The sequence below is a fragment of the Sparus aurata genome, chromosome 18, assembly GCF_900880675.1.
Source record: "Sparus aurata chromosome 18, fSpaAur1.1, whole genome shotgun sequence".
In the NCBI taxonomy this organism is placed as follows: domain Eukaryota; kingdom Metazoa; phylum Chordata; class Actinopteri; order Spariformes; family Sparidae; genus Sparus; species Sparus aurata.
The window spans coordinates 22,293,049-22,310,086 of record NC_044204.1 but is presented as its reverse complement, the minus strand read 5'-3'; the positions used below and the strand labels follow the sequence as shown (position 1 = coordinate 22,310,086).

The 17,038-nt window shown below is 44.2% G+C and overlaps 1 protein-coding gene across 1 annotated transcript; it reads left to right on the top strand.

Annotated features, from left to right (window-relative positions):
• The first annotated feature begins 2,886 nt into the window (after positions 1-2,886).
• LOC115568261 (BTB/POZ domain-containing protein KCTD16-like) lies at positions 2,887-15,438 on the top strand. The gene is made up of 2 exons (XM_030395378.1): positions 2,887-5,065; positions 14,154-15,438. The coding sequence occupies exons 1-2, from the start codon at positions 4,243-4,245 to the stop codon at positions 14,603-14,605; spliced, it is 1,275 nt and encodes a 424-aa protein (XP_030251238.1). The 5' UTR covers positions 2,887-4,242; the 3' UTR covers positions 14,606-15,438.
• The last annotated feature ends 1,600 nt before the right edge of the window (positions 15,439-17,038 follow it).

Genomic DNA, 17,038 nt, shown 5'->3' with positions numbered 1-17,038 from the left:
CACAGCTGCTCTGCACTGGGGCTCCACCGTCTTGCAGTTGTGTGACAGCGAGACAACAGACGTCTGAGTCAGAGGACAGTGGGAGAAATTATGAATGACATGAATGCAGTCTCAATGATCTCTGGGCTGAGAACTGCAACTAAAGGGTGGTTTTTATTTCTAACTCAAAAGAAGTAGCCTGTAGGTCTGAATCTGCCACGTGAAAAGGAGCTTTCACTGGACTATTTATCTCCAAATAATAATACCAGGAGCTAAAATTGATGAGATGCGAGTGTACAGCTGGGTATCCGACCACAGACACCACCAACACTGTAAGATCATTAATAATTAACACATGTTAAAACATAAATAAATCATGATTAAGTCACAGGATTGCTGTTAAAAATCTGATGCAACTGATTGTGGGGACTGAATTCTGATGCTAAAACAATTCTACCTAGTTTTGATTTCTTAGGTTGGACTTTTTCTATTACAACAAACTGAAGCACATCACTCCTCACTACGCTGGTCTGCTGCGATGTCTCAGTCAGGATGCAACACAATAGCGGTTGATGTATTGGTGTAAATAGCATGAAATCAGTTGGTATTGCATTGCAGCAGTGCAATGTTCAACACTACTCTTAATGTAAAAGAAAATATGATTGTTATTCGAAAACAGCAGAGCATCATTCAGTCAAATCATGTACTGACTGATTGGCTGCTGACTAGATCAACTAATTAAATGAATGAATAACATTTTGTGACAATAATTTCCCCGTTGGTGTACTTACTGTCATCCCTCCAGGGGCTCAAGAGGACACTCAATGTCATCGCAATGGCTGCACCGGTAAACAATAACCCGCTATAGGATAATTATTAATCAGTTAGCTGTGATGGCTGACCTTTCTCACCTTACTGTCAGGAAGGCAACAATCCATATGAGCAATTCCAAAGATAGCACGGAGCAAAGATTGTCTTTATTCAAACACAAGCGAGGTTAGAGTGCCTTCTCACTTATTAAAAGCTGTAGCCCTGCTCACTTCATTTATGATTTAGTCAGAAAACTGCAAAATAGATTTTGTTTCCCGAGCCGTGCCAGTTCAAACCTCTGCCTCTCTTTCATGTGGAAATATGAGTGGCTGATAAGTGCCTGGGAGAAGAGAAAATAAGGTAAGGCAGGCCATCACTACATGCAGAGGGATAATAACTCTGCACAGAGGTTGGTTCTTGCTTTCCAGCCTGTGCTACAGTACATTATAGGACGGCAAAATCACTGGACTGTTTGCCAAATTAGTCACCACTGACACAAAGTGGGCAATGTAAATTTATCAATGAATATTTCAACATCAGTCATGTACATGTTTGTGGAGATTTTGACATGAATTATTAAGCAGCATCTGAGCTGGCAAACGTGCATCTCAACCTGACCTGCCTCATTGTGTCCTAGCATTTCCGCCCGGGCCACGATGCAAACATAACGTCCATAAGTCTCAATTTTAATGTAACATACAGATGTTCTTACTCCACGCTCAGCTGGGACCTATATATTGTCTTACATTATTCATGCTGAAGTTGCATGAAATTCAACCCCTCTCCAAAAGATAGAATCTAACCTGGGAGTAGCACATGAACAGGAAATAAAGTGAAGACAGGAGGCAGGGAAATTGGCTGTAATGGGAGGATGAGTGAGATGAATAAGAAGCAGGGTATAAAGCACAGTATATGGGAGGAGAATCATCCACAAGCTAAGGGGCAGGGAACGACCTCTGTGTCCTGCTCCAGCACCAGAAACAAACTCACATCTTAAAATGTGAACGGATTAAAACAAATACAGCAACCAGGCCACCACAGAATAATCTAGATGACCACAGTTTGTTTGAGGTGTTTCCTCCGCTGTTAAAAATACCCGAAACCATTACAATAGTTCGTGTAATCTCGGCAGCACAAGCTCACATCACAGGGAAACAGATCAGTGGTGTGCTCGCTGTAGTTCTAAATCCCCACTGTTTGAATCCCACTCAGTCCCCTGTGGCTGCTTAGCAACCCCTCTTCAGCACAATATACTCTGAATTAACAGGGTAAAGCGTGACCGCTGCCTCCTCAAAACCACGAGTCAAGGGTGCTCTCCCATCATCAACGCCTTCTCTCGGCACTGCAGCAATAAAAAGCCTCTGATTTATTACAACGCCGCTTCAAAAAAACAAACAAACAAACAAAAAAAAAACCAAACCACACACATGAAAAACAAACGGGCTGCAAAAAGCAAACAAGAGAGACACAAAGTAAGTGTGTGTTGGTGCTGCTGGTGGCTCCGAGTGATGTGGCGGGATGTGGGCAGTGGAGATGAGGGACCCTGTACTTCATATGTAACGCAAATATGTCCATGGTATAAGAGACGCCTTCTTCATTCCAGATTTGACGCGCGTTTCAGGTCAATGTCGACACACACCCTCCTTCATATGAAACACTGGTTTGTGGCCTAGTTCCAGCTGCATATATGGATGATGACATGCATTGTCAAGCCCTCTCTTCAGCCTGGCATCTCACTTCCTCCAAACTGGATTTTCCACCCTACAGTATTTGGCTTCACTGTGGAGTACACTGATGGCTCTATGACAAATTCACCGAGCAGGCCCCGAGCAATAACACACAAGTCCCAAAACCCCCGTCCCCCTGCTACTATAATCCAGAATAAAATGACTCGGTAATGAGGGTTCATCTCCCTGACTTTCTCTGCTCCCTGATTGGGAATTGCCGGGGGACGGGAATAAAAAAGCTGCAAGGGGGCATGCACTTTGCAGGGATTTATTCCCCAAATGGACAAAATATTCATGCATGACGTGCAAAAAGAAAAAGGCATTAATCTTTGTTTTTGGTTCAGTTTTTCTTTTTCTTTTTGCAGGAGGATGGAGCGTTACGCATCAACTGTGCACGGAGTGAGCTGAGATCTGTCCGTGGTGCTGAACTAAGAATCCACTCGGTCAAATCGATGAGGAAGGGATCAGTTTTGGTTCTGTTGCCTGATGCAGAAAAAGTGCAGCCATCACTCTGATTGTTGGTTCATTTGAGCAACCGTGCACAGTTCTGAGTCAAGGAGTAGTAGTGTGTTCGATCCCCGGCTCTGTTCACGTGTAGCTGTCACCGCCGTTGAGTCTCTGAGCAAGACACTGCATGGGACCTAACCCCCTCACCCGTCTCCCGGGATAAGCGCGTCAGCTAAAAGCGTAAAATGTAAATGCGAAAGCTTCTGAGAAGAGTCAGAGGAAGGGATTAAAATCCGCAACGCTGGATGCTAAAACTGCATTAGAACCTGAATCCCTTTCCTGCCAGCTGCACGTCGCCCGCGGCTAAGTCAGAATTTCATGAGGAAAAAAAAAACAAAAACTGCACAGATGCAGCCACATCAGTCCGCTTTACGTCGACCGTCTGCAAATGTCATTTTCCTTTAAGATGATGTAAGACATTACTTCATGGGACTGGGTTTTTTTTCTTCTCCCTCTCTCTCTCTCGCACAGCTTGGAGCAACATTATCTTAAACCTTCTGCCGGACTGAACGCGTTTCCGCACTCAGCAGTTTGGAGAGATGAGTGCGCACAGGAGTCCCGCTTCCCTCCATCCTCCTCCTCTCAGTGAGCGACCTCGGAGCGGGTTTCAGCAGCATCCCAGTTGTCTGGAGTGATGCTTAGTAGCAGAAGGATGGGACGCACGCACCACTCTTCAGCTGATGATGGACTGATGTGATTGAACTTGAAGTCAGGCGCAAGACGGCGAATCTTTAACGCAGAAAACTTGGGCGACAGAAGAAGAATCTTTTTTATTTTTTTTTGGAAGGGGACTTTTTTGACGGAGGGACATTTCAGAGTGAAGTGAGGATTATGTTTCGTTGAAGTCACAGTAATGACCCATCCCAGGATGTGTGTAACACGATGCGCGCACTGCTTATGACAATCGATTCCGTTCAGAAAAGGATGCACCGTGGGCCGGCACAATTACGCACGGGGTTCAGGGATCTACTGTAGGCACACCTTGGCATTGTTTTGTCATGAGACACTGGATGCGAGGACTGCAGCTTGAATCAGGACTGTGCTCTGAGTCTGAGTGCATCGGCACCATGCAGCTACACCCCACACCCTGAACTTCTGGGACGTGTGCGCTCCGAGACGAGACTCAGATTTCGTGCATGATTTGATTTGATTTATATTATTATTATTATTATTACTATTATTATTATTATTATTATTATTATTATTATTATTTTAGAAAATGGCACTGAGTGAAAACTGCAAAACACAACCTGCAAAAGAGCAAGGCTCTGTGCAAAACCCTCCATCGGATGTTATTGAGCTCAACGTGGGCGGACAGGTGTATTACACTCGTTATGCCACCTTAACAACCTTTCCGAATTCCCTACTTGGGAAGCTTTTCTCTAACAAGAAGGGGTCTTCGAACGACTTGTCCCGGGACCTGAGGGGACGTTATTTCATCGACAGAGATGGCTTTCTGTTTCGGTATGTCCTGGATTATCTTAGAGACAAGCAAGTTGTCCTCCCTGACCACTTCCCCGAGCGAGGAAGGTTGAAAAGAGAGGCGGAATACTTCCAGCTGCCAGAATTGGCCAAACTTTTATCGTCCGATGATTCAAAACTGTTCCCAGACGACTTGAACCACAGTGACTACGATGATGTGTCGCTGGGCAGCGACCAGAGGTTTTACCCCTCTTACTCCTTGGACAGGAGGTACGGCTACATCACGGTCGCTTTCAAAGGCGCTTGCGCCGGGGGAGGCAGAGAAAGTCAAACTGATGCCAAAGCCAAAAAGTTACCGAGGATCTTCATCAGCAGCAGGATCGGCTTGGCCAAAGAGGTGTTTGGAGACACCCTGAATGAGAACAGGGACTTTGACAGACCGCCGGACCGTTACACCTGCAGGTTTTACCTCAAGTTCAGGCACCTGGAGAGAGCTTTTGACATGCTGTCAGAGAGCGGATTTCACATTGTGGCCTGCAACTCGTCCCTGACCGCATCCTCCATCGGTCATTACGCGGACGACAAGGTCTGGTCCAATTACGCGCAGTACATCTTCTACCGTGAGTGAAGATTTATTCCTCCTCTGCACTTTCAGAGATAAAACTGGTGGCTCTGACCTCCAGAAGTAATTAAAGGCACACAACAGCCAAGTTAAACACTAACAACACCCAATGTGAACTATAAATAAGGCAGGTGCCCCTCCCCTCTCCCTGTGTAACATCCCAGAGTATACACACTTCAAAATGGTTTTGCGTGATGTCATTAAATGGTATAAAAAAAAAAAAAGAAAAGTTCATCCGCATTTCTTGCATGGTTAAAAAAAAATGACACATCTAATTTGTCTCTAATGATCCAAATCACGAGGTGAACTGCAGGAGCGCGTGTATGTCAGCTCACACCACCAGGAGGCATGGTTACAGCACATCCTCCCTGAGACACGGGCTGCCTTTTAAACTTCTGTTTTGGGTCTGAGATGGGACACAAACTTGCCCACAGGTCCTCAGGGGGCGTTGAGTCACAGTGCTGCTACACTTCAAGTACACATGCGTCATGCGTAAACACGGGTTTGGAGACTCTGTTGGGTTATGAATTATATAGCACCCGTTGGCAGCAGAGTTTCACATGAACGCAGCTGCATTAACTGGACTCAGCTTTGCTTTGCTTTTTAAAATTCTGTTATACTTGAAGACAAAGTTTCTTCATCAGCAAATGCCTTAATTAGCTGCAAGTATGGTTCACTCCACTCTCTGCAGATGGAGGAGTTGGACCATATGGCCGATTAAATAGCACTTTGTTCATTATTCTGAATGGCTCCCTTTGGAAGACAAGAAGAAAATCCAGTTGGTGGGTCAAGGTCTGAGGTGCAGAGGAGTGGGCTGAGGATGACATGACATATGGTTTGCTAATGATTTACCAATGGCGTTGTTAATAGAGGGTAATTATAACAGAGGGGTCTGCCATGAGCCGCACGAACATCCAGCCAGGAAGGATTTTCCTGAGTCATCCAAGTTTCTGGAGCACAGCATATGGTGTAGGTGTTCACCCCCTTCTCCATTAGCAGACACCGCCCTAGGACAAAGACATGGGACGGTAGGAGGATGAGAAGGATGGAGGAGACAGGGAGGGGGGAGAAGCTGCGTGGAAAGCAAAGAAGAATGAGAGCACGGATAGGGAAAGGAAGGGAGAGAGGGGATTCAAGAAAAACACGCTGAAAGGAAGTGAAGAAGAGGAAGGCGAGCAGATGGAGGAGAGAGCGGCTGAGCAGGAGGGACGAGGGAGTAAAAGTTGCATGAGACGTGGCCATGGGGAGAAAGAAGTGAGGCAGAAAGGCGAGGGAGGGAGCGAGGAGCAAAAATAGATTAAAGTAAAGTAAGTATCAGACAGGAAAGTTCACTGGGTCCGAGGGAGCTGGGAAGAAAAACATTATTTGGTGGCAAGGCGAGGGAGAAGAGGGAGAGACTGTTTTTTTTTTCTTCTTTTTTATTAAAAGAGAGATGACAAGGTGAGGGTGAAACACACACAAACACGCACATACACACACATACATATAACGAGCGTTAGGAGACAGGGGCCTAGTCAGGATGATGGATAGACACATCAGAGGCAGACAGGCGTGAGAGCCCTTGTTTCACAGCAGCACAGCATCCACTCTCAAAACTAATACTGTAACCCGATTCTGTATGTGGGACACTGGCTGGCCCCGGGCAGGTAGTCCTAAACCAAGATTGCATGTAGACAAGTGCACCTTTGGGGTGAGGCACAAAACAGCTGCGCTTTATTGTTGTTTGTAGTTTTCAGCCAAAGATTTCACCGCTCCCCTCGTAGCCCCCGTCCCGTCCAGAGTGTTCAGAGTGTAAAAAGAGCAATCCAGCACAGTAAACAAACTGAGGGACTGTCTTCCCGCCTGTCAGTTCCTTAATATCATCCATGCTGCTCTTCTTGTTAAATGCATCAGGTTTACGGCTTCACTGACTCTCAGTATTAGAGTCCAAATTTCCAAAATGCCCACAGTAGACATTCATCATTTTACTGCCTGGTATCATCTGTATTAACAGTCAGGGGACTTGCTCCCTCATAAAGTTAAGACACTCTCAATTATTGTCATCCACTCCGGCCCAGTAGGATAAATACTATGTTGGTTTATCCACAGGCTAATATAAATGAGTCTTTCAGGAAAAGGGCACTCTCACCAGGAGGCTGCCGCGTCTGAGCATTCATCATGAACAAGACTCTTTGCACCTGATGGCCATGATGAATAGGCTAATTCGCATTTGACCGGGTACCACTTGTTCACCCTTTAAATAAACAACTGAGCCAGACAGAAATATATCAAAGCTGATGACCAGCATACATCAGTGAGAGCAGCACGAACAACAGAAGCTCGTTGTAGCATTTTGCACAGTGCTGCGTTCACTGGCAGATCAGGTCGGCTATGGAAGCAAAAAAATACATAAAAAGTTAGTCAGTGCTCATGGTAGGTCAAAAGTTTGACTCATTAAAGCGGCAACAACAGGCAAAGAGAACTGGGTCATTTTCATTCTCCTCAAAATTGCATATAACAACAACACAGGACAAAACGTGAGATTATTCAATCATTTAGCCTTTAAAGAAATGGATCACCATATTCCTTCCTTTGCCCGGTGACTATGGCAGACAAAATTGTATGGTAATAGTGAGGATTATAGGGAACAAACGCAAACAGCATCATTATTCTATGTCCATTACATTTATTTCATAATGATACACTGAACAGAAAACTTGTCTATGGCCAGTTTAAGTCAAAATGACCAGATTTAAGTCCAGATGATATGAGAAAGCATCCCACTTATAAGATAAAACATGTCAAAAGCATTAGATGGCAGGTCAAACTCATGAGAAAATGGCCCAAATGATAACATTAATAGTCAGTTATTGAGGAAAAGGTAATAATTTTAAGATAAAAACTCAAAATTCTAAGATAAAGGGTAAAAATGAAAAGGTAAAAAGTTGAACTAATGAAATAAAAAGTCTGTAATTAAATCACGAGATAGAGAATTTAAATATTGAGATAAAAATAAAAACTTATGAGCGACTAAGTTCATAAAAATAATGCATCATGCGCTTTTTCATGGAACTTTTGATACATTTTCTTTTTCTGTTGCTGGCAGAAATGGGCTTCCGTACGTAGTCGATCCTGTCAGGTAATTTGTCAAGCACAAATGTAGGTCGCTTAGCGTGATACGGACGCTTAGTTTTTTCGATTGGCAGTGACAACATTATTGCTGTAGTGATTAACAACTCTAACCTCCTGGCTTGCGTTTGGGACTGGCCTCCTTATCGCTAATTATCTCTGGGGAAAGAGGAGAGTGTTGGCTAATTAAAAAGCAATCTGTGATCCCAAAATATTTCCTCGTCTCCAGTCACCCAGGATGGAGATGTCATTTAGAGAGATGAATGCTAACCTATTTTAAAGGCAATGTAAAATATGTCATAGTCTAAAATGGGAAAATGTTCTTTTAGTTCATAGATGAAAATTGGCCCTCATCATGCGCAAAATATCAAATATCATAACTTGCTTTGACATTACTGCTTCCAGTGGCAGAGCAAATTGTCATTGAACAGTAGCGCTGGTAGCGTCAGAGACAGTTTCATCTTTTTCCATCTGAAAGGGCTGTGCAGAAGTGGCTTGTCAAAATGGGAGACACGTACAGTAAAGATGGAGAATGATTATACTTGCCAGGTGGGCTCTGTTAATATAACTGCGCAGTCTTCATTTGGGCTGTGAATGTGATGATGTGTGGCCATAATGGCTCCTGAACAAAGGCCACAAGGCGGCAGGGAGAGACGGGGGAAAGTAATCAATTGCTTGGGGTGTAATGGAGGCAGAGAATGGGCCGTCCCCCGAGCTCCCAGAGAGCCTGCTTGGACTCTGGATGGATTGGCAATACCTACAAGAGATGGATGGTGCTCCCCTTGAACAACTCATACACGTCTTAAGGAGCACCTGAGCAGAAAGATGGTCAGAAGTCAGGCGCGGGAGTGTGCGATACATCAGCTCAAGTAGACAATCTGGCTCACCTCAGGAGCAAATCTGAGCTTATTGAAAAGCTGCAGATGAAAAAGAAAAATATATGTTCGAAATCGATCATTCTTTGAAGCTGTATGCACTGGAATTTGCAGGGCCGTGCTGGTGCTTTTTCGAATTTTAGGTCATTGGCTACAAATAACATCTTTCTAAATCTGCCTACAAGCTTTAATATTGATTCTATGCAGCAGTTTCATCTCATTACTTTATTAAAATGAGCTTGCAGGGACATAGAACATGCATGAAATAGGTAATCTGTCAGTATCAATATTTAAAGCCGACCCATTACGCTTTATTTTTTAATTTAATTCAGTGTTTTATATCTGTTCCTGTACAGGAAAAAATCTTGAAAGTCAAAAAGGTCAAAGTCGTTGCAACAGAAGCTCCATTCTCCCACAGAAAACACCGCTCCTGAAACACCTCATCAGTAGTCCCGCCTTTAATTCTGTGACTTTGTGACATCACACTACGTCAGCATGTCACACATTTGCATAATTCATGCCTAGTGGCTAGTTTGGCAAATAAGAATTGATTTAGCACAGCTGCTCTGTTGTTGTAAGTGGTGCTGGCTCAGGCGTGTGTGAGCTGACCAATCAGAGCAGACTGGGTACAGGAGCTGAAACTGGTGTGTTTTGAGCACTAAAGCATGTAAACTTATTCTAGTAGTAACCCAAATTAAAATTATGAAAATTGAGCAGAGTTTGTCGCCATTAATTGTCTTTTTTTGTGCCTCTTTGTTTCTCAAAAACTCGGTAAGATGGCAACATTCCCTAATTGAGAGTCAGAGTGCGAAATGATAACAGTTTAATGCATCAAATTCTCACCAACCCTCTCACACTGTTCGTTCTTGCTTATTGATTGTCTTCTGGGTTTCCAACAACGCACTGTATGACTGCTGACTCACAAATCACAGATGTTGGGAGTGCCCTTGAACACGGCAACAAGGAGATTTTTCAAAAATAGTCCCTGCTTGTAACTTCATTACCAAGGTGAATGATAATGCAATTTTGACAAATGAAAAGACTAAATATAGACTTTGATGGATTAGCCACCTGAACCTCCAATATGTTACTTTGAAATAGACGATATGATAAGAGCAGTGGCTTTTTTCAGACACAGTGTGAGTACTGTCATTTTTTCCCCTTCTGTTTCTGCTCTGTAGCTTTTTGGAGAACAGGTATAGCAGCTCTTACTGTCTGACATCTAACACCCTAATGATCCCTCTGGAGACGCTTAATGGCTTACCTGGGTGGTGGAGCTCACTCTGTGAGCGGTTTTCTGAAAGCAGGGAATCCCGTGAGTTCATGTGCAGGAGGTCTGCTTTGTAAGGCAGTGATTGTTCTGGCATTAAGAGCAAACAGGAACATGTTTGAGGGTCAATATACTGTAACGTTTGATTACATTTTGTGTTACTGATGGCTAAATTAAAAGGGGATCTGATGCCTGAGAGCTGAGATGTCACTCCTCGGATATCACCTGCTTGACATGGCGATGGGCCGGGACTGCCCCACGTCTTTCCTTCAGCCTCTTGAGGCATCATTAAGGTGATGACAGGAGCTCGGTGAATACTCGGGACACCTTCTCGCTTTCCTGCTTCATCAGTGCTTGTGCGGCGGAGGGGGGTGCGGCTCTCGGTCAGGGGACAGTCCTACAGGGAGATGCTGATATAGACGTTTCAATCTGTCTGCGTGGCTGTCTGGGAGATACTCAGCGGGCAGCCACCCTCTGACTCTGGGAGGGGACAGCGTCAACTTGTCATTAACAATCAGCCAGTGAAGCTGTCACCCTCCTCATGGAAAGAATATCATTTGGGCTGGGGCAGAAAGAGATGAAGAGTGTCCTTGAATGTAAAGCTTGTTTGGACTCCATGGGTTACCCCCCCCCCCCCCCGACTACGGCTCTTTTTCTCATCACTGCTGCTGATGAAAGGAGTCTGGCTGGATCGAGTTAATTAATACAGACAAATTCAATTGTGTGCAGATATCACAGACACAAGAATATGTGTGAAGCCATCAGTTAGGCTGGACACAAACTGCTGAAGTGATACTTTTTCAGCAAACAGGGCTATCTTAATGGATTTCCCTCACCCTGTAAGGACGGTCACTGCCTTTGCAAGTCAAGCCTTTTTTCTGCTGCAAGGACACGCTGGCCTAATTTGTGAGCTAACAAGCATGTAAACTACACTCTTCCTGAGGCAGTGGCAGGGTAAAAAGTATTTGTGTAAGTGTATATAGAAGCTGGAGAATGGTGTCTCCACCCACATGAAGCTTAACTCCCTGATTGGCTGCATTAATATGCATATTTAACCTGTCACACTGTATTAGCCCTAAAACATATAGCTTTTTTCACCAAACTAATCAGGGCTGATGCTCAATTCTCCCCCTTACTTTGTGTGTTTCACAAGTCTTGGCCAGAGATTGTTATCGTACCAGAACCGAGCAGCAAGTGAAGCATTTGAAGATGATTCACGCTCTCAGCCCCGCAGGATTTTGTTGTGTTTGGCCAAAAGAAAAGCAAGTATGTTTATTTCAGAAATTCAAAAGTTAAGCGTCTTTTTATCTGGCTCTGACAGCTTGGATGTAAAATGCTGCTTTATGTTCAAAAACTTATTTTCATTTATTTAGACTGAGGGCGCAGTTCACATCGCTGCTCAGATTCAAATTCCAAAAAGCAGACAACTTTGGGTCACTGCAGTCGAAATGAGAAATGAATTGCATCGTGGCCTCCTGGTTATGTGCAATAACAACATGAAACTGCTGAGTGACGAGCCTTTCATGTGCCTCTTCATTTATTTTTTTTGCCTTTCAACTTTCAGCAGAGATCACATGACTGTGGCACCGGGCTGCTCTGCCTGCCGTTAAAGGAACTATCACCAGACACCCTTGATGAGTCAGTTCAGAGGCGCAGATAAAAAAACGAACACTAATGTCTGGCGAGAAACCCACTGACATTTGAATTTGAGTTCGTCAGAGCCCTCGCTGCCTTCAGTCCCTGTCGTGTCCTACTTCTCTGCCATTTAAAACCTTATAATAGGGGAAAAAAACACGTCATTTTGATCTAATATCCAGGCAGTTGGATCCCTATAAAGCACCGACCTCTCTCAGGCATGAGGACAAACATCCCAGCTTTCATGAGAGATGGAGAGGAGTTTGAGGATAGCCCTTGTGACACGCCTGCATGCCTCTGTGCAGAACTCGACTCCCCCTCTCTCTGTGTTATTTATGAGAAGTGCACAGCCCGAGTCTGGTCTGAGCACCAGCCCCAGTCTTTTTAATGTGGTTGGAATATGATCTCTTAGACAGGCTGTATGGATCTGAGGAAAACACATTGCAATCAATGGCTTCCCTGAAAAGATACCAAAGGTTATTAAACACACCCACTTGTACCCGAGAATGACTGTGTTTCCTGACAGGGCTCTTAGTCGTTTCCTGTCTTGGCTCTGAAGGGGGATGTCGGAGTTTGACACCACACCACTCTATCCAAAACACGCAGTTTGTGGTTTGTGTTTGGTTAAGAGGCAGAAGTGTCCATGATGCAAGCCCAGGTGCTTCTCAAGCCCGTCAGTGGCTTTAATACAATCCATCCTCCCGCGTAGCCTGAAATTTTTATGATGCTATTATTGGGTGTTGGCTAGTTTCCTAAACGGGTTGCCCCTCTGGACTACAGCATCCATCCATTTAGAAACAATGCTCAGCCTCCCTCCTCTTTATCCTCCCCGCTAAAGCGCCTGCATCCATTTGCCCGGTGCTGCTCGTCTGCTGGATTCAGCTTGATTCATTTTCTGTGGGGGGAAATTGGTGCGCTGATTGGCCTCTTTGCTCATGGATTAGCCATTAAAAAGCTGTTAGTGACTCTCTCACTATCAGCTCAATGCAATCATCGCACCAGAGATAAGGTCATTATTACAGTGTGCGCAGGGAGGTTAAAATCCCCCTTGAACTCTGTTCAGTATAAATTGGTGCATGCACTGGAAGGAGGTAATGGACAAATTATTGCTCCCTCTGAGATATCATTGCTATTGAGTCTGTATCATCACACTGGAAAAAGCCATTAAGTGGTTCTTTAGAGTCTGTGTACATTAGTTGCTCATACACTGTTGTCTATATAACAGCGAGAACAGCAGTTTTTAGCACATTTCTACCTGTTAGTACGTCTAAATAAAAACCATAGATCAAGGATATTTTTGGAACTAGCAGACAGCTCCAGTGTTTACTGTCTTTATTTGAACACTTCACAAGCCAGCGGGCAGTACAGTTCGGTATTTTCTGCTTCATAATTAGTAGCGTGGGAGGATGTGAGAAGCTACAAGAAGCTACAAGAAGGAGAACGAAGACTACAAATATATATATATGTGTTCGTACTACCTGCACCAAACTTCATGACAGGGCCTGCAGGTGTATTCGCTCTGCTATTCGCTGACCCGGTTCTGTTAGCACCCAAGATAAATGGTACTGGTGTTTACCTGCTTCTTCTTCCACGTTGCCTCCCTGAAGGTAGAAACACGGCGTCGACTTATCTGACTGAGCGTTCTGAAAACACAGAAACACAACAAAAATAATACACCGCCGTCTTAATACCTGGCAGTCAGGTTACAGTTCTAATAAGGTGCTGCGAGAGCAAAGCAGATTGGTTTGGCCCAGAGACAAGCTTTGCCATGTAAAATGGAAAAGGCCTTTTAAGGAGCCGTACTGAAGCGCACTGAGCTATGGGGTTCTCCTTATCAGAGGAAGCAATATGCACAGCCCACGAGCTCTTTGAAAATTCAGCAATTAAATGTCAAAGCCAATAACTTGCATGTTCTTACATCTGTGCCCCCCCTAAATACCCTCACACGCTCATCTGATATTCCTTTAAAGGATATTTCTATGACATTGAAACTGCTGTGTGGGCATTTGTCAGCATTTGCTTGATCAGTGCGACTGTTTCTTTTGATTACAGCTTGAATCTGTCACCACACAGACAGCAGGGACATTCATTTACAGTGTGTCTCGGCATGAAGAAGAAAATGTGCTGCATTTGGTCAGAACAGCTGACAAAATGTGCCTGTGTGTGTGTGTCTGTGTGTGTGTGTGTGTTTTTTCTAGGTGGGCCCTCGAGGTGGATGTCCTCTCACTGTGACTGCTGCTGCAAGAGCCACAAAAGCGAGCGCGAAGGAGAGAGCGGCACCTCCTTCAACGAGCTCTCCACTTCGTGTTCTGAGACCCAGTCGGAGGCCAGCTCCCCTCAAGGTACCGTGATCTGTGGCCCTGTGAGCAGGCGCTCCAACGCCCAGACGCTGGACCGTCCCATGCCTAAAGGGCCCATCCACATGCTGCAGCAGGCAGAGATGCGCCGCAAGACCGACATGCTCCGCGTGAGAACCTTCGGCGTCCGCGAGCGAGAGGCCGCAAAGAGGAAAGCGAACAAGGAGAAGATGACTCCAGAGCAGGAGCTGGAGAAATGCATCCAGGACTTCCGTCGCATTAGGATTCCTGATCGCTTTCCTGAGAGGAAGTACATTTGGCAATCAGAGCTCCTGAGAAAGTACCGTCTCTAAATACGAGCGTGAAGAAGAAGAAGAAGAAGAAGAAGAAGGAGAGAGAGGAGAGCTGGTGGTATCATGTCAACATCAACAAAGAGTATTAACTGCATAGGCAATAGACTGCACCCTCTAAGACACATACTGTATTAGAAAACAAAAAAACTATGGCCACTTTCCCGCCAGCATGACTAGCTGAGCACACAAAGTACAAGGCAGTGTGAGTCCTTGATTTGTTAAGTATGCACAGTGTTGTGTGTGATATGCACATGTGTAAATCAGGTTACTCCTGTTGGGGCTTGGACTACTAACCCTGTTCTCGCTTCCGAGAGCGGGGAACCAGTCGTACTAACGCTACTAACTCACTAGTTGAAGCAACAAAGCAACCTCAGGGGCAACATCATGTCCATCAATCTATCACATACTGTGTGTGCAACAGCCCATGATAGCTGTTTTCTTTTTTTTTTTTTTAAATGGATGTACCCAGATGGTGCTGTGAGTTAGCAATGGAATATCACTAAACTCCACTGATAACACATATACTTATAGTAGGCTTTGAAAGCGGCACTGCATGTCATTTCACCCTTAGCATAATTATGCAATATCAAACAAAACTTTCAATTCACTATCTCGTGTGATGGGTAAAAATGGTGTGTTACGACTGAGACTGAAGTTAAAAGAGGAAAGCACTGCCTATAGACCTGTTTGCCATTGTAAAACTTCTCGTCCAGTGTTGTCATTATGTGTTGGATAGATGATGTTGTGTATGTAGAGTATCTAATGCCAATGGATATTTGACTCATCCTTGATTGTAAGTGTGCAAAAAAGCTAATAAATGGGTTAGAATTGTATTCATTCATAGTGAGCCTTCTTGTTACCTTCAGTACGTTTGATTTATACGGAAATGCCTTCTTTCCTCTTTTACAACCACACATGGAAACACCCGTCAAGCTTTAGATTTGTGGAAGTGGCTGGTTATAGTTATAGACAGATTTAGAGTGTGGCGGCCTGTTACCAACGCCAAAAACAAAATTATTAAATTTAATGGTATAATATATAATATTAATATCACTATTTGTAGAACTTGAGCTGGTCACAGTCTCTCAGACCGACAGATGCCAGTTAAAAGACAGGTTACACAATTCAGAGGTGATTTACAGCATCACTTCGTGGACGAGAATCACGGCCAGGAAAGATACGAGAGACATGAAGGGGAAGAGAAGAGAGGGTTGGGCGTCAGCAGTGAGAGAAAACAGAGTGTAGACATGTTGAACTGAGGGTTTGTTTCTAACAAACCAGAGGTGATTGTGTAAAGTCAAGCTAAGATGGTTTTGGTGAGTTTCATCTTATCAACATATTGTTGGAATGAGGCGTGTTTTGCTTAAACAAGGTTATTCTTGGATTTAGACGGTGTGCGGTTGTATTTTTCTGTTGAGCATGCTGTAAAAAATATCTCCTTTCTTGACTTTTTTGTTATTTTGCTTACTTATTAGACAAAAAGCGGAGTTATCCGGTCCTATCAGGAAAAGGCCTGGGCTAGCTGGTTAATATTGTTTCTTCAGCTCTGTTGTTCAGTTCATTTCCGTGAACGTTTTAGATCAAAATTCTGGCCACCTCTTACAAACTGTTCCTTTAACATAAGTCAGCAGCTGGAAAACGCAAAAAAGGAGATAGCATTTTAAGCCAGCTCGTGCAACTAATGTTAGCTTAATAAGCTACCTAGCTAGTGCTGATACAAACATTTTGAAATTCGACTAGCGTTAGTTTTTTTCTGTGTGAAATAAAGGACCCACTGTTTCGAAATTACAGAATTTTAATTTCGAGAAGCAAATCTGCCATTGTTTTCACCGTAAACAGCATTTGATGAGCATAAGAAGCTAACAGTTACAGTTTAGGTGACAGTCGGTGGTTGGGTTCTTTTTGCTTTTAATAAGCCGACACCCATTAACCAAGTGCTGTTTATCTAAGCTAATTGCTTCAATGTGCTCTGGTGCACCTTGTAGCCCCAAGTGAGACCGTCTGTCCTGCCGGACAGAGAGGCTCTGACTGACGGGGACATCAGTCTCTTATAACTGGACTTACTTCCACACGTTGTTTCTCCAGCCTGGATAAAGGAGCATATTGGACTGCATCTCCCGCTCAGCACCGATAAAGATACAGCTGTCCAGCAGTCACATGTCTGCTTGGGCCCTGGCTATCTTGACTTTTAGCTCATCATTCTTCTTATCAAGGTGATTTTCCATGTCGGTTTCATGACGTACTCGGGCTTAAGGTAATGCTAACGTATTGTCAGCATATTTTCTTTCCATCAGGCACTTTGTCCCCCGGCTAGCAGAGATGTGACCTTTGGCTGGGAGCCATCCTCAGATTTTTTACTATGTTGTCTCTCTGGAGCTCGCTTCATTTTTTACCTTGGACTGCACTAGATGCTTGACTTGATTTAAGTTAGTT

What these genes read in the sequence shown, in the direction of transcription:
- LOC115568261 (XM_030395378.1), top strand. Translation starts at nt 4,243, where the DNA reads ATGGCACTGAGTGAAAACTGCAAAACACAACCTGCAAAAGAGCAAGGC. An exon ending in CGCGCAGTACATCTTCTACC is followed by an intron (nt 5,066 to 14,153) that starts GTGAGTGAAGAT and finishes TGTTTTTTCTAG; the next exon opens with GTGGGCCCTCGAGGTGGATG.